The sequence below is a fragment of the Dasypus novemcinctus genome, chromosome 1 (assembly GCF_030445035.2).
Source record: "Dasypus novemcinctus isolate mDasNov1 chromosome 1, mDasNov1.1.hap2, whole genome shotgun sequence".
NCBI classification, from domain to species: Eukaryota; Metazoa; Chordata; class Mammalia; order Cingulata; family Dasypodidae; genus Dasypus; species Dasypus novemcinctus.
Genome location: NC_080673.1, coordinates 186,497,806 through 186,516,288, shown reverse-complemented (window position 1 = coordinate 186,516,288; position 18,483 = coordinate 186,497,806). Strand labels below are relative to the sequence as shown.

The 18,483-nt window shown below is 36.9% G+C and overlaps 1 protein-coding gene across 3 annotated transcripts in view; it reads right to left on the bottom strand.

Annotated features, from left to right (window-relative positions):
* ADGRA3 (adhesion G protein-coupled receptor A3) overlaps positions 1 to 18,483 on the bottom strand; it is a 133,150-nt gene that overhangs the window by 30,495 nt on the left and 84,172 nt on the right. For all 3 annotated transcript variants that reach the window (XM_058300372.2, XM_058300376.2, XM_071217162.1), the window contains 4 exons: positions 16,896 to 17,057; positions 14,180 to 14,383; positions 7,764 to 7,977; positions 7,366 to 7,574 (listed from right to left, as the gene is read on the bottom strand). In XM_058300372.2, the coding sequence (XP_058156355.1) occupies positions 7,366 to 7,574; positions 7,764 to 7,977; positions 14,180 to 14,383; positions 16,896 to 17,057 (789 nt within the window). The remainder of the gene's footprint in view (positions 1 to 7,365; positions 7,575 to 7,763; positions 7,978 to 14,179; positions 14,384 to 16,895; positions 17,058 to 18,483) is intronic.

Below are 18,483 nucleotides of genomic sequence, written 5' to 3'. Positions count from 1 at the left end.
AGTTAAACTTGTTTTGAAAAAAAATGAAAGTTTTAAGTAACTAAGTTGTGTTTCTGTGTCAAACTATTCATGTCTGCCTATTTGTTGTCCAGTGTGTAACTTCATACATCAGAATAATGTCAAATTAACATATGATGAAAATTCTAAGTTCATACCTAATAAAATTAAAGAAATGTAGGGCTGCCCTCTCTTAAATGCATAAAGTAAATTCCACTGGTTGCTAATTGTAATCAAAGGTAAATTAGCCAGTCTGTAGTTGTGGTTAATTATAAAGAGTTTGTAAAAATATCTTCCAAATGGAAACTTAAATTGACATTAATGGCAAAAAGTAACTTCATAACAATGAAGCCTGTCTGAAAGTCACCTCAATGTGCATACTGCAGTGGTGGTAATAAAAAGTTACCTTGGGAAGCGGACTTGGCTCAATGGATAGAGCGTCTGCCTACCACATGGGAGGTCCACGGTTCAAACCCAGGACCTCCTTGACCCATGTGGAACTAGCCCACACGCAGTGCTGATGTGCGCAAGGAGGGCCGTGCCATGCAGGGGTGTCCCCCACGTAGGGGAGCCCCACGTGCAAGGAGTGCACACCGTAAAGAGAGCAGCCCAGTGCGAAAGAAAGTCCAGCCTGCCCAGGAATGGCACCGCACACATGGAGAGCTGATGCAGCAAGATGACACAACAAAAAGAGGCACAGATTCCCAGGCCACTGACAGGAATAGAAGTGGACACAGAAGCACACACAGCAAAATGGACACAGAGAGCAGACAACGGGAGGGTGGAAGGGGAGAGAAATAAATTTTTAAAAATCTTAAAACATTGAAAAATAAAAGTAAATTCCAAAAAAAAAAGTTACCTTGTTTCCACTGGGAATCTTCAGTTTTCCATTTAAATATGGGAAAAATAGTTTTCCCTCTACTGCTAAAGTAAAATACCTGGTAATGTCTTCATGGTAAAAGTACAGAAGTAAGCAAAGTCATGTAATATGTAACACATTGCAATGGAAATGTTTAAAAGGTATATAAAAATCAAGAGATGGATTTCAGCAATGTCATACTCTCCTGTGCATTCAAATCAGGCCTTGAATACTTTACAGGTTGCCTCTCCAGATGAGTTATTGGCTAGGCTGGTCACTGACCCCTCAAACAATAAAGGTTTCTATGTCACATCTCTGGTTGTGCTCCTGAAGTCAATGGAAACTACGTTGCAGTCTCAAACTCCAGCAGCAGCCAACGATGGACGGCTTGGTACAGCCAAACGTACAATGGATATCATCTCCAGATTGGCACAGTTGCATAGTGCCAGAAAGCACTATGCACCAGGCCAGTGGAATACTGGAAACTACCTTCTTAGCTTCTCTCTAGAATCAATGATGCTGTGGCTTGCTCACTGTATGAAAGACATACCAAGTGGAGCCATAATCACCAGAGTACTTAAGTAGAACTTAAATACAAATTGGCATTATGGTCTCCTCCCATGGAGAGATAACATGCAAAGTATTGCAAACCTGAAACTTGAATCTATTAATCGCAGCTTAAAGAAACTTATGCATTGGGTAGTACATTAATTAGTATTAAGTATTGTGCCTTTATCCTGTTCTAAATATATGCCTAATGATTATAGTGTTATCTTTTCTATTAGATCATGTGCAGAAGAACACTGAACGTGTAAAAAGTCCTGGTAAACTTCACTTTCTAAGTAATTAATGATTGTGGTTAGCCCAGGTCTCCCTCATAGCCCTTATTAAAGTTAAAGGAATTTCCAACTAAATGCACTAATCCTGAAGAAAAGTGCCAGCTCACCAAAAGCACCTGATGAAATGTACACATGCCAGTCACTGAACAGCCTAAAATACTTCTTCAAGAAAAAAGCTAAGCAATGTCAGTGTCAAAATCAGCTATTCCCTCTAACTCTAGCCCAGATGCCTATTGCTAGGGGAAGGGCAAATCAGACATCCCTTTAAGAAACCTTGTCTGCTTCCATCTCCTGTACCTTAACTAAAAAGGGCAATACTTCTTCCCATTCTACTGAAGAAAAAATACTCTTTCCCACCAACGTCAGGGAAATGCTGCCTTTATAAACACCTAGCCTTTTCTACTCCTGTGGTCCAGTGTCCTCTTAGTGAGACCATGTATTCTTAAAATTCTAATTAAGTTTACTTCTTCCAGGATCAACATCTTGTTAGCCATATGGGGACTTCATCCAGCTTCATACAGGATGCCAGGTCTGTCTTCCTCCAGTCGAGATAGAGCAGCAAGGGAATTATGCACCTTGGTAGGCAGGGTCTGCAAGCCCCTAACCAGCAGGAAGTAGCTACAGAAGAAAGATCATCTTCCCTCAGCACCCCTTTAAGATGAAAGGTATAGAATTCTCTGAGGGGGGAATGAAGCAGGCTAATAAGATAGGAAATTAATAGACGGATCTGGAATCTGGCAGAGTCCACATGGACATCTGGAACCCCCAAGATGGCTGCTGGAGGAACCCCACCCCCGGGATTCTGCTACCTAGAACAAAGACTTCTTCCTGGGAACAAGAAAAAGCCCGGATGTTCTCTAGGAACTTTATCATTGGGTCCTCACTAAGGAATTGATGGGTGGGGTAACCAATCAAAACAGCAAACAACTGGAACCCTCTCCCCTTCCATTAGCAAAGGGGTGGAATAATTAACAGTTTAAAAGACAGGCACACCCAGAGCCTGGGCTCTCTCACCTTGCTTTTGCCTACGAACCCGTCTTGCCCTGTGTTGCTTTCACCATTTTTCCTCTACTATGTGGCCACGCAAGTAACTCTGGGGATTTATAATCTATAATGGGGAATTGTAGCTTGTAAATTAGCCTTCTTCATCCCTTTTCATCCCCTTCCTCACTACCTAGGATCCTTGCTCTGTTATTTTCTGTAATTTTCTCCCATTTCTTTTCCCTCCCTACCTGAATAAATTACTGGCCTAACTCAAAAAAAAGAAAAAGAAAAAAAGAACAGGCAGATGTCACCTGTGCTGAAAGATAACAGAAGGATGGGTATTTCTTGAGACAACAACAGGAACTGACTAGAAAACACAAGGGGCCCTCCAGAAGGCATTCCAGGTTATTCTTGTGAATAATTGAGTATACTAATATGTAAAAATATCAAGCCATGACACTTAAGGTTGGTGCACTTTATTCAGTACTTCAATTGAATGGAAAAAGGAAAAAAGGGATTAGTCCCTTTGATTACCAATTTTTACTTCTCAGAATTTATCCTACAGATACTCTATTAAATGTACAAAATGACATTCTATCAGCAAAACACTGGAAACAAAGAAAATAGGGGGATATTTAAATAACAGGGACAGAGAACAATATTCCCATGTGAAAACAGAATGAGGAAGCACTTGTATATTGACATGGGAAGATTTCAGAAAGAAGATTTAGAGCTTCTAGAACACGATTCTAGAGCTTGACCGTCTAAACTGAAATCCCAACAGCTTTGGAACGAGGGCCTGGTGTTCAGCCTCTCTCTCTTGGTTTCCTTGTCTATAAAGTGGGGATGATGATAACGGTATCTATTTGGCATGAGGTTCTTATGAGAACACAATGCGTTAATGCATGTAATGACTTCAGGGGAGTGCCTGGCACTTAAGTGCCTAATAAACATTAGCTGCCACCACCACCACCATCACTGTCCTTAAAATTCACTGTCGCAGGGGAAAAGCCTGATTTAGAACAATGTACATGGTATGCAACTTTTGTGTAAAAATGGGGGAAATATGAATATATATCCATTTTGTTTTTACATGTATCTCTTCAAGCATATACAAGGAACTAGTAATAGTGGTTGCTATTTTGTGGAGAATGACTATGATGGGAGAGAGGGTCTGAGAGTCTGAGTTTTCCCTGTACATATGTGAGTAGAAATAATTACAATTTTTTATCCAAGTAAATGTATTATCAATTTAAAATCATAAACAGCAACACCACTGGCATTCCTTTTCAAGCGTAGAGCAAAGGAAACTGAAGCATTCTTGCTTTCAGCAAGTTGAACGTGAACAAAATTTAAAAGCATCACTAGAGGGATATAAAAATAAATGAATGCTCTCTAGTTTCAAATATTTTTAGGTAAATGAACTCACCAAGAGAACCAAATATACAGAGATTACTTCATCTTCACCACTCTTACCAATTAAATTATTGAATACATGAAAATAGTTTGACCCTAACATTTACCCTACATTCTATTCCTCTTTTTTTTTCCCGTTAACCCCAGATCCCCTTCATTATCAGCCCCAATTAGCTGTTTTTGATCTTATAATTCAAGCAAACAAAATTTCTGCTTCACTTTTTTCTCTGGTTCCCACCAAGACCTTAGGTTATAATCAATTTTATTGCTTTTTTTAAGGAGGTATTCCTTCCTTCCTTCTTCTTCCTACCCTCCCTCCCTCCTTCCCTTCCTTCTGTACAAGGGTTGAACCTGGGACCTCGTACATGGGAAGCAGACACTCAACCACTTCAGCTATAGCCACTCCCCAATTAATTTTAATAGGATGGATAATGAACCAAACTATGGTATCTATTTGAGACTTATATTATTTTATATTCTTTTCCTCTCATTTTTAATATAAAGTTCTTTAAAAACAAATCAAGAAAAGTTTTATCTACAGGGATCTAGACTTGCAATATAAACCATGTATTTAGACGGCATTCGTGAAAAATAAAATTTTAATCTAATTTCTAAATCATCTAGTGTGAGAAAGATGTCAGTTTCCAATTTTTTAAAGATATTTCTTCACAGATATGAGCTTAATTATTTAAGAACGGGTATGATTTCATTAATTTTGCCTTTATGTTTAATTAGCAAGTCTAAAAGTTTCATATATTAACTTTATGATAATGATGGCAAAAATTCCAGATATATTTCACTTAGTTACCTCTAGGTGGCACAGTTATATCTAAGAAAAGCAAGAGGATACTCTGAAACAGAATAGAAAAAAGATCTTAGTACTGACTTTTAAGCTTTAAAGAAATGAACATTATGTTTTCAAAAAGATTAAAAGTATGAAAGATAAAAGAATAGCTTATTCCTTCTAGAAAAGGATTAAAATTTAAATAGTTTAGAAGAAGAGCTAGGAAATTGCAAAATAGATGCTTTAAACTAGTTTTAGATTAAACAAAAATAAGTTTTTCACGGTGCTGAATCATGTCATTAAGAGTCTTTTTGTGTATTTTGTGTTTCATTTATTATGTCCAACTTTTTCTAGCTAGGTACTGTATACATGTCACACAATGTTGCATCTATGTTATTTCTCCTGTATCACTTCAGTTTCAGATTATTTTATAGTCAAAACATGAATGAGAAATTACAAGATGAAAGATAAAAGCTTCATACAGTATGCTTTAATTTAAATTTGACTACATACCACACTCAGCTAAGATGGAGGTGAAGAAGGACAACCACCACACCATGGAGCCTAGAGTGATTACAACTGAAAATGGGAGGATTGCATCCAGCATCCAGGTGGAATCTGAGCCTCCTCTTGACATAAAGGTGCAATGGACACAACCAATCCAGTGTCCACATAGAAGAGGTGGCATTGGATTGGGAAAAGTGCACATAATGGACAAAGGGTATGGGGAAAGGCGGGAAGAGATGAGAGGTGGAGGCGTCTTCGGGACATGGAGCTGCCCTGGATGGTGCTTCAGAGGTAATCACCGGACATTGTAAATCCTCACAGGGCCTACATGATGGAATAGAGGAGAGTATGGGCCATGATGTGAACCAATGTATATGAGGTGCAGAGGTGCCCAAAGATGTACTTACCAAATCCAATGGATGTGTCATGATGATGGGAACGAGTGTTGTTGGGGGGGGGGAAAGGGGGGGTGGGGGGGTGGGGTTGAATGGGACCTCACATATATATTTTTAATGTAATATTATTACAAAGTCAATAAAAAATAAAAAAATTAAAAAAATAAATAAATAAATAAATTTGACTACAAAATATTGAGATGTATGTGAACCTACAGGAACCAAATTCAGATTAAAGAGAAATCAGACACCTCCTATTTGTGAAGAGAATGCTAAATATCACATCAAGCTTTCAGTCCCCAAGGATAAGTGACTATGCAAATACAGCTGAGTCTAACTAGTACAGAAATCAGCTACTGTCAAGCTAAACAATGAACATGTTCAAGTATGTTTCTTCCAGTTGTTCAAAATGTTCCATGAATGTCACTGAAAAAACAATACTTACATTTTGCTAAGTAATCTATTTACTCCTCTGCCTGACTGACCAGTGTGGAAGCAAGGGATACCAAGTTAAGAAGCAAAGAAAAAAAGAAAAATTTTATTTTTTGGAAAATTAATTATAATTCTGGCTTTCTTCAACATCATTTTTAGGGGTAAAAACCATTTTGTTTTTTAAAGTAAGTAAAGTTCACACGCAAAAAACAATACTATGTTTCAAGATTACTTAGTACCTTGATAACATTTTTCTAGATAAGAGACTCAGAGCTGGAGCCAGAAATAAAAACATAAGAGTCTTCGCTCCCAAGCTAGTCTCAAACCAATTCTGGGAAATGTCTTTTTGAAACACAACATTAATTTACTAATCTCACCAGTAATTCCTTCTTCTGTACTCTAAATGTATGCATATCCATGATGTTAATATTTTATAATGATTATATTTTACATTATAAAGTTTAAAATAGCATGATTAATTGCCTAATTACCTGCTCAGGAATCAGATTCATTTCAATATCTTATTAGCCAAAAAGCATGTTCCTGTATATGAGTAACTAACAATTTAACTTTAACAGAAAGATTTAAAGTCATTAACAATGGTAAATAGCAGAAAACAACACTGGCTTTGTTGGCATTAAAATTGAAAAGGTATTATTTGTAGTAATACAATCACTTGGAGTGACTAACATGAAAACGTCACCATTAACTCTAAATTCAAAAGGAGTCTAATAATTAGGACACATAGTAGGGAAAGGAATGAGATGGCAAAGTAAGATTATCTTCCCTCACTATTCACTGTATATTCTCGAGTGCATCAATCACTCTGTGATAAGAAAGTTCAACTATATAAACTCTAGATCTCTCCAAGTTTAAGAAGTTCCAAGTCTATCTGGAACTGATTCACAAAGTTTACTGAAAATTCTTATACTAAATTCAATCACATACATTTCACTTGGCGGCAAACTCAATTTCCCTTTAAAATTATGTAACAGACCTCTTACATAATTAAAGGGAGCAATTTATGTTGTTAAAAGTTAAAAATTCTTCACTTGAGCTTAATTATGCATAGGGAAAAAATCAAATAATTATGCCTATGGAAAAAAAAAACGAATACTTAGTGTTTATGCATAAAATTAACAAGTACCATACCATTAAAACTGCATAGTTACTGAGGGAGTAGCACTGAATTGTAGTGATATTTTCATCTGAGTAGAGTATATGGCACCCATCTGACTTCCAGCCGCCTTGTCCATTCAGCAAATCGAAATCCCATTGGGCTGCGACGGCATCTGCTCCGTGTGCAATTCGGCGTAGTGTCACATTAACAGGGATGGGATGGGTATCTACATTCACACCATCTGGAGAAAATGGGAAATAAAAATATTTCTCAAACGAACAAACTTCAATACAATTAAATGTCAACTTATACACTAATGGATACTCTAATATCTTTTTTTCATTGGTGACTCATTAAAAAAAGAAAGTACAAAAATAAGCAGAGCCACATAGTCTAGTGATCTTCAGGATATCATATGCCACATACAAACCTATTTTGGTGAGAATCACGGGAGTAACCACTGTGCGTCGTTTTCCATCATCAGCCAAATTTGTTGAATTTCCAGTTGCTGGAAAAAGCTTCCCATTGCGAAAAGCAATGAGTTGAAGCTTGTACAGAGAGTCATCAGTTGGTCTGACTTCTCTCTTTTGCTTTGGTGAAAAAAGGGAAGGAGGAAGCTGAATGGAAGCCTCAATGATAGTATTCTGAAAACACATAAAAAACAAAAATAAGAAAGGTTCCCAAATTAGCCTATAGAAACAAGAAAGTAATTTTAGATGCAGTTATGGAAGTTTTTCTAATTATATGCTGAATGCATTCTTTTATGAAACCCATATATACAAGATTTAATAGCTAAAACAACTTATTAGCGAAGTGAAACATCTAAACACCACATAATAGCATAGAACAAAAGGAATACAAAATAAAGAGAATTCTACTTTAGAATTAAAAATTATGAAGTTAATTTTCTTATGATACCATACACTCTCAAGCAGGTTAACACTTGAACAGATCAAGGATCTTAGGATTATTCTATGTCAATTACACAATAACAGAATAAGGTAAATGAGCACAAATGTAGCACATCACAAATACAGCATAATTAGTTTAAGACTATGGAATGCAAATGTGATTTACAATGCATTCAAAGAGTCAAAAAAAACAAAAAAAGAAAATGTGCCAACATAATAGAAGTTTGGATTCCAAGAAAATTTTGCTTTAATAAAAAGTTCCCTAAAACTAAGAAAACAAGTCAATGTTTTACTTTAAGAAAAGATAACAAATAGGAATAACTGAAAATGCTGGCTGATCCACAAATGTTTTTCAGATTTCTTTATTAGGGATCTCTACACCATAAATTATACACCAAGGAAGCAAACAATTAACTATGTAAAAAAAATTCCTGTTGCTAGAACTTACCACCAAGTCTTTCTCTTAGCTTCTACCTCTCTCCTTCCCTCTAACCCAGCCTTCACATCGCCAAGAGAATTTTCGCTGAAGAAACAATTTGATCATGCTACTCCAGTTAAGGAACAAATCTGGTATTAATCCAGTTTACACAGCACCTTGGTTCTCCAAAGTATAAAGAATACCATCCAAACATCCTAAGTATGGCACACAATTCCCCTAAAACCTACTCCTCAAACTCCACTCCTAATACGCCTTAGGTCACCACCAGCCACACGGAACTTGAGATTTTTGAGGCCCCTTAATGTTTGTTTTATGCCTCTGTGCATGCTGTACATGCTAGCATCCTTGGCTGAAAATGCTCCACTATTCTTCTGTCTGGCAAATTCCTGAACTCAACAGATATGATTTTCAGAAAGGTAATTCTGTTGTAAAGGTCAGATAAGAATGAGAAGGGTTGGCAGTCAGGAGGAAGACTTTACACAAAGTCCTTAAGAGATGGATGTTTCAGATGATTACAATTACAGGTGCCCTTAATAAACTGCTTTGCAGCCACTTGCTCCCTCTTCTGGACTCACACAGCACTCTGCGGCCATCACTTGCCACATCACAGTGTAACTCACTGCACTTCTAACTGGAGTATGAAGGTTTTTGAATGCAGACAACCCCATTTTTTTTGGGACCCCCTACATTAATGAATAGCTCCTCGCACTTGCATTTGATAAAAATAGTTTCATGTTTATAGAACTAATAAAAGCCTGGGTGGCATGTTTATAAAAGGAGAAAAAAAGATTTTACTCAAGCAAATGATTGACTTTAGAATTATTTTTACTGCTGCATTCCCAGTGCTTAGAATAATGCTGGATTGTTCTCATAAATATTCATTGACTAAAATATTTTGGAAGTTTGAATACTGGCATTTTGAATATTACTTTAAAAGATGCCAAGAAAATAGTTAGAAGAAACTGTTTTGCCTAAGAGGACACATAAAAAGGTTTTTGCTAATTCTCACAAATATAACCTCATGGGGAGACAAAGTTGACTGTAAGCTCATTTGCTAATCTAGTAAATTTACATTAAATATATAAATTTCTTTAAGTATATAATGAGGCATACAAAGAAGGGAAAACACCAACACACTGATTAATTGAAAGTTCAAAATCTTGACGAAGCCTTACATAATTGACAGTTTTTTAAAAACTTAAGTAATAAAAAATTCATAGGATAATTTTGTTGTGGATACAAAATGACCAGAAAAATAAAGGATAGCCCTAGGAAAATATTATTAATGATAAATCAAAAATTGATTTTTAGAAAGTCATACCTAATGCTTTCTAAAAGATAGCTGAAAAATATCTATAAATTCTAGAAATCAAAATGGTCTTCTTCACAAGTTAAATCTGTTAAAACCAATCCAACAAACCCAAAACCTGTGTGTGAAGAGTTACGGAGGGATGACAGCTACATGCCTACAACCATTACCTACTTATAGCTTCTAAAATGTCTTTAGGAGTCAATTTTCCAGTAAAGAGAATTATTAAATAATAATTATAGGTTCCCTGTGAAGGAGGGGAGTGGTCCTGAAGGGCAAACTTCAGTCCAATCAATAATGTTTAGATCTTTATAGTAAGAATATAATATTTATAATATCTAATTTCTTTGAAAGATGTGTCAATCGTTATTTATGCAAAGGCTGCAAATTTAATTTTTTTAAAATCACATAGGAATACTTATTTAATTTATAAATTTATTCTGATTATACCTTTTGCCACTTGGGCCGAAGATGAGGAACAAAAAGTTTATAGTTTTACTTAATCACATTTATTTCAAAATGGATTACAGCAATTGAAATCGATATAAACAATAAATTAGAAAAATCTTTCTTGAACTCCTATAGGAAATGTAAGTTTTGGAATTCTAATTTTTTTATTGAAAGGTTACAGGCCATGGGGAGGAAAAACATGAGATTTGAAAAAAGACACCAAGATTGGGTTTCAGCATCGCTACTTACCAGCTGGTTAACACTATACAATTTGGTTTAACTTCTTGAGCCTCATCTACAAAACACAGGAATGATCTTTCTAACAAATGGCTTTAAGGATTAAATGGGCTCATGACCATTGCAGGAACCAAGTTTTACAGAACTGTGGATGGTATTTTTATCCTCACTGCCCCAGTGTGAAATATGGTTAAGACAAATAAAAGGCATGGCAAGGTATAGAGTTGGAGGCGTTTTGATGTTGAGTTTTGATTTGGAGTTTGATGGTGGAGCCCTAGGAAGTAAGCACAAAGAGGAAAGAGAAGCAAGCCCTGGGAGGAGAGGACCTGAGCCAGGAGAAGAACACAGACGACTTAGAGATGGCTCCTTAGACACGGCAGAAACCCTGAGGAGAGAGAGACAGAGACGTTCACCTGATTGTTTACAGCTGAACTTGTGGAGAGAGGCACAGCCTAGAGAGCCTCATAGTCTACAGCTGACCTTGTGGAGAAAACAGAGGTCCTGAGCCCAGAAAGAAGCAAGACTTGGGAAGAGAGGAACCCAGGAAGGCTGAACCCTGGCAGATGTTACCGGCCATCTTGCTCCAATACATGGAAATAACTTTGTTGAGGGAAGTAACTTACGCATTATGGCCTGAGGGAAATGTAAAATGTATAGAAAAAAGCTGATTTCTAAATTTCAGTCAAGCAAATTTTAAGGAACCAATTCTTTCTGGCTATATTACAGTTAAATTAAAAGACCAACAAAATCCTAAAAATCCCTTAATAGCTTATTGAAAAATGACACAATTTTGTTTTGCTAACATATCTGCATTATGGCACAACAATGAAAGGAAGCATTTTGTTGAGGAAAAAAAAATAGAACGGATATGACTGGTGTTGCCAATGAGAGTCAGATGCCAGGCAAGGTGATCTCCTCCGACTGGTCGACCTACTGAGGACAGGTGCTGGAGTTCATCAGAGACTACACCGGCTCCATCCTCAAGGAATCCACAGTCCAGTGTGGGTGCTGGGAAACCCAACATCACTCCCATGTAACAAGCAATGACAGAGATGCAGAGTATCGCAGGGAAAAGTGAGGAGGAGAAATGACGATGAGGATTAGAGAGGAGAGGACTGGATGGCAGTAGGTAAGATTTGTTGGAGGAGACCCTTCTGCTGGGCCTTAACACGCCTCTACCACAGAGCTGGGAAGAGGGGGAGAGGAGGAAGAGGCAGGGCGTCCTAGCAGATGGATCAGCATGAAACCAGCCTAAGAACGGTTGGGTGCTCAGGAGAAGAGCCCAGAAAGTCTGCTATTGCTGGACAAAAGGAACAGGAGGTGGGGAGTTTTGGGTCGAGAAAAGGGGAGAAGGCAGATGATACTACCCAACACCGAGGTAGACAGGTGAAAAGACACCAGGAGTGTTTTACTGGCAAGACTTTCTAAGTCAAGTCCCATTGTCATTTACGCTGAGATGGGACAGGCAATGACCATCAGAACAGCCTCTGCAGAGGACCTGTCCTCTGCAGTACTTCAGTTCCAAAATCACAGAAAGGTCCAAAACTGTGGAAAGTGGAAGGACTAAAAGGACTTAGGGAACACTCAAGGGGCTGGGCCTCAGCTATTGGCTAAACGATGCAGAAGTCTGTGTTGGCCTAATGTTAGCCCTGTGTAGACCAATCTATACAAGATGGATGCATTTTTAAAGAAGAGCCTAGAGAAACAGGCTCATTAGGAGGTAAAATGGTTTGGGCAATAAAAGATGGGGGTTCAAACTAGGTAGGTAGTGGTACAGAGAGAAGGATAGAGACTCAAGAAATATATACGCAACAAATTGAGCAAGGCACCTACTATAACTAAGGCCTGCCTTTTTATGGGTATAACTATATACACTAGCATATTCTCCCATTTAAGGATATAATAGTGCAATTACGAGAGGTTTGAGTTGTCTACTTAGTGTATACAAGGTATTAAAAAAAATTATAAGCATGCACAGAAAGAATAACAATAGCCCTTGATATAAAGTTAGAATGTAAAGGAAATTCTACATTAGAGTACTGAAGCTTAAGTACGTCTTGCGCTGTGACGACCTTTAAATTTTTAACTAAGTTTGTTTCACAAAGTATATGTTCTTTTTTCACTCAATTTAATCATGTCCATCCAGGAAGCATGATCTTCCTCTCTGGTTACAGGATGATTAAAAAAAAAAAAATAGAATAGTGTGAAATTGACAAATCTGAGCATGTACATTTAAAGCTTTCTACTTTAAGCAGGTAGAAATTCTCCTCACCCAGAGGGATATATTGTGAAAGTGATGAAATGTAGGGATTCATCATTTTTAATCCCTTTCTACCAACTGTGATCATCTAAGACAGAAGGTTCATCAATTTTAAGTGTCCCTTAAAACACATGCCTTTCTCTCACGGGCTTGTGCATTTTGCCATTTCTGTGCCATCTGTGGAATGTTTTCACCAATAAAAGGCATATAAGGAAAGCTGAGCTGGCCCAAAGCATGGCAGGGGCCAGGAATAACAAATGAATCTTGCCAATTTTCCTCTGAATATATGATATCTAGTAAATATATTATCAGTAGACATTTTGACCTAGTTGAGACTATCATGGGCATTAGGGAAAGTTGGGATATTTTTAAATTTAGCAGATTGGCTCTCTTTATGAAAGTCAACAGAATAAAGTATGACAAAATACATTACTCATTCATTCATTCATTTGATGTTTACTGAGCATCCACAGTGAACCAGAATACCTAACCCCACTTTAATAATTTATGATGCAGGCATTAAAATGGCTAGAATATTGCTTGAGATATATTTCAGGAACAAAGTCAGAAACAAAGAAAATACTGTGTAATTCTAAAAACCACAGAGAATACAATCATATATGCCCACTCCAAGCTAAATGAAAACATGTGTTCGAGTGGTGCCTCCACTATTTGCTACAATGTAGCTTAACAAAACACTTCTAAACCCCGCATTTTAAAAATTAATGTTTTTATTTTGCTTGCCACAATAAAACATACATTTATAAAAGATGTATGCCATATTTGCACCTCTTTACCAAAGTCTTGAAATAAAGCCTGCATGATTAAATTCCCAGTCTCAGGACCAACACTCCATTAGGAAAAGCAGGCACAGTGACTGCCTAAAACCCACAATACTTTTAGGGGCCCATGAAAATATTGTCATATTCTTTAAAACTAGAGGTCAAAAACAATGTTTTAATATGAAATATTATATATTTATCTTTATGTCAACATGGTTTTAAAATATAATCCCTAATTTTTTTAATGGAGTAAAAAGCCCATAAAGGCAAATATGCCTAAGCCCACGAAAATCACATGTGGCCCATCCTGTTCTGAATTTCTTTGAAAACAATGGCAAAAACAATAACAAAAAAAATAAAATGAAGTAACTTCTAATAGGGCTATTTTGTATAGCAAACATTATGAGCATTCTAACTGAACTGTAAAGAATCGCAAATGATTATAGAATATGACATACCTTTAGTGCCAGACTTGAAAATGTATTTGAAACATTGCACTTAAAGCTTAACTGCTTATCCAGGTTTCCATCTGGATCCCGCCTCCCATAATCAGAAAGCCCAGTACGGTCAGAGGCTGCCACTTTCTGGAACACGGTACACGTCATCCCAGTGAAACCAGTAGCCTTAATGACATAAGCTTCCAGGGCAATATTGGGTGAATACTTCAAAAGACAATAAAACAGGAGTTATGAAAAAGAAAACGACGGAAAGACTTTTCTAACACAAAACACTGTACATAAGTCAAAAGAGAAAACTCGGGTTGTTTTTTTTTTTTTAAGGAGATCCAGGGGATTGAACCTGGGACCTCTACATGGGAAGCTGGTGCTCCACCACTGAGCTACACCTGCTCCCAAGGAAATGCAATCATTGATATTTTTTTTTTAAAGGCACTTGCCAGAGATTGAACCAAGGACACCTCAATGTGTGAAGCGGTTGCTCAACTACTGAACTACAGCTTCCCACCCTAGGTTCTTAATAAACAAAAACACTGGAAGAGTAAAGGAAAGCACTGGAATGAAGAGGGTGTCCTAAAATGGAAAGAAGACTAAGAGTCACAAAGTAGAGAAGACAGATATAATTTAGAAGTCAATCAAATAATTTGAAAAGCACCTTGCAAGAAACTACAATTCTAAATGGGAAGTTTCTCATCTAAAAAAAAAAATCAACTAGAGAAATCAGTAGATCCTTTTTTACCATTCTGCAAGAGGAAACAAAAGATAGGTATTAGGATTTGGGAAAAATATTTAATAGTCACCTTGCTCAACACTTCACGCTATCTGCACTTTTTTCTTTTTCACAGGGAGATTAAGTTCACTCTATGCATTAAGTTCCACTGATAAAAAACTTTGTAGAATCACTCCAAAGCTCTTTCTTCAGAAAAGGAAGGGGGGTGTAGTTCAAATAGTAGTAAATGAATAGACTTACAAAACAAAATAGGTTAAAAAAATTAGCTGAAAAATATTCAAGTACCCCCAACAATTTTAAAGGAATTCTAGAGTGAGACTGAACTTATGGCCACCATACCCATGTCCTAGAGAACTGCCAACATCGTTCCACATTCCCATCCATCAAAACCACGACAACGAGGGATGAAAAGGGACAGGCTGACAAACCTCACTCCCATATCCAGCAAGGTGACAGAATTTACTGTAAACTCTAAGAAGGAAACATGGTATCTTTCTTTTCTTTAATGATGATTAAGGATATATCTACCATATAGGCAAGGCACCACTCTAAATACTATATATTAACAAAGTCTTTTTTCTTTAAGCATGGGCCTTTGATACAAGGTATTTAGTCTATTAGGAAGATAAGAAGCAAATTGAAAAATGTAAAACACAAGTAATAATTTGGCAAGTACCATATGCATGGCAGGAAATATATACAATAACAATATAAATGTAATTAAATTATATTTGACTAATAATCTATACTCCAAATATTTTATTAATCAAAGACACATATAAACCACCACCAGAGCTTCTGTAAATAGCAATAATCACTACAGCCATGACTTTATGAAACCTCAGTAAAAAGAAATCTATAAGTTGAAGTGCCCTAGAAGCTATAACATCTTTACTTATTAAACACAAATGCATAATTTCCTAGAACATTTTTCACTTGTTGAAAGTGGTTCAAATAGTGAACCCTTGTGCCCTTGGGTCCTCAGAAGAACCACAGAGGTACAGAGAAAGGTAAAAGTTCTTTGGGCAAAGTAATAAAACAAGACTAAAGAGTGGAATTTAAAGTGGACTTAATTATCTGAGGAGGACCAAATGTGGGCATAAAAATGGCAAGCTAGCCTCAAGTAAGGCATATATTTGAGTGGGAAATTATCCTGAACTGTGTGGTAAAGACAAGAGCCATGGTAGATGTCCATTTTATTAATTTTTCAGAAAAGGGATCCTGAACTCAATTCAAAAGAAACAATTATATACTGCATCATCAGAAAAGGCCCCAGAAATCAAAGGAAAAATAGTATTCTTGAACTGTATAAAAATCAAAGGGCAAACTGTAGAATATGGCATGACACCAGATTAAAATAATTAAGGATTCAGAAACATAGACCAGATCAGAGTAAAGGTAATGACACATTATTAATCACATTTTTCAGATCAAAAAGTAAGCAGTACACCAAGAAATTCAGCACAATTCAATTTAGCATAAATAAAATTTAATACTATTTAATTTAGTGATTATTAAATATAAATAACTCATTACCCCATGAATGGGACTAACTGAAAATACCAACAGGTTCGTGAAAAGCTACATGGCATTCCAGTGCCCTCTGAGGATTACAACCTGGGTAAGGTATCCCACGGTGTCTCAAAACATCCTTAGGGACCCAGGACAGAACATGAGCTAGGGCAGACTGTGGCTATGTATGTGCCAGAATGACAATACTAAAATGTTCTTATTTTTGTTGTAAAAGAGTTTCAATAGATTAGATGGTGATAATCATTCAAATTATAGACTGAGAGAATTTTCCAGCTACATGAAAAACAGATTACTCAAAAACAAAATTAACTTTTAAAAAATGTTTTAGAAAAGGAAAATCCACACTAACCCGCAGTAACAGAAAATACCCAACCAGTAGTGGGAAGAGATCTCTTTTGGGTTAGAATTGCTTTAAATGAATTTTTTCTTAGAATTCTATGACAATGTTACACTTACCGTTGAATAAACATGAGCCCCATTTGCCAGTCGGTATGTAGCGATTCGCTGAAGACACTGAACGATTCTACTGCAGGCTTTAGCTTCCTTCTGTGCCAGCCACAGGACACGCTCATCAGCCAACATGATGTTACTCGCAATGTCAACCATCACATCACCTAGCTAGCAGGCATGCAGGAGGAAAAGGAAAGCGCTTTAAAACCAACACAGTCTGTTTTGTATAATAAAAATCCCGATGAGACACTAAGATTGTCCTTTAGACTAAATTTTTATGTGAAACCCCAACAGGCATTTCACTTCTTTCTCATTGAAACGTTTTCAGAACTGAATATCATATTTAATTATGATAATTTGGTATTATTTAGCTCAAAACAGTGTATTTAAATAATCACTAAATCACTAGAGAAAAGACTGATGTGTGGCATCTCAAATTGAGAAAAAGAAAGACAAATTAAACAAGGCAAAGAAATGATGTTACATGATACCTGAATAAAATGATCTCAGCTCTCAGTCTGGAAAATCATTTTCTCTACAATAGATTTAGTTTTTTGAATTGTGGATAGAAACACACAAGCATTAGCTTAGATCAAACTCCAAGTTTGATTATTACTAAGAAATAATATACACTACCTATTTAGTCTCCTGTCTAAATGCTTTCTCTGGCATATTCAAAATTCTAGGCATGAACAACTCCCGTGAGTCCCCGTCTGTGCTGTGCTAATCATACCTCTGTGCATTTGCACACACATTTTCCTCTACCTTGAATGGCTCCGGCTTCCTCCCCCCCAACCCAATGAATTCTTTAAGACATAATGCCACAAAATAAATGGATCCTAAGAGGTGCTCACTTTTCTACTGCTTCTATTATTTGTTTCATATATTATCTTTTTATTAGTTCAATTCATAACTCACAGGTATAAACATAAATCAGGTAGTGCCAGGGAAATGTCAACTGACTATTATTTACTTTGACTTGTACATCCCAAAACACAGAAAAGGAACCAGTGTTCCAGGGCTAACAAGACATAGTGCCGTCAGGGGGCGGTGTGGTTTGTGTTGGGCAAAACGTTTATGAGAGGAAGATCTACAGTAGAAAGAACCACCAAAAGACTACAGAAGTAGGATGAGAGGCTTTATAAGCTGACGATTCTCTAATTGAGAAGTAAGCATCCAGGGCATGAAAGCACCAAGCCAAAAATCAAGGCTGTTTTATCAGAATTCTTTTGGTCATCCCAAAAGATCCCAGCTGAGATTTCCAACCCTGTGCTTCATCTAACACACTTGACAGGATGAATAATCACAAAGGCTGAGTGAGTCTGGAAAAAGTTCAGCACATCACACCCATGGTTTTCTTCACGAAGAAGACATGCCTGTGGAAATCCACCGGATCTCAAACCTAGACCACAGGGTGAAGGCACTGAAGCAAGTACAGTGGCTAAGGACAGGATTGTAACCCCTAGCTAACCACCAGCAGGGCAAGATGCTTAACCTCTCAGCATCTCAGTTTATTTGTAAAATGGGGTAATAAGAGTCCTGTCTTTTCTGAATGCTGTGAGGATTAAGTTCCAATAATAAATATAAAGCTCCT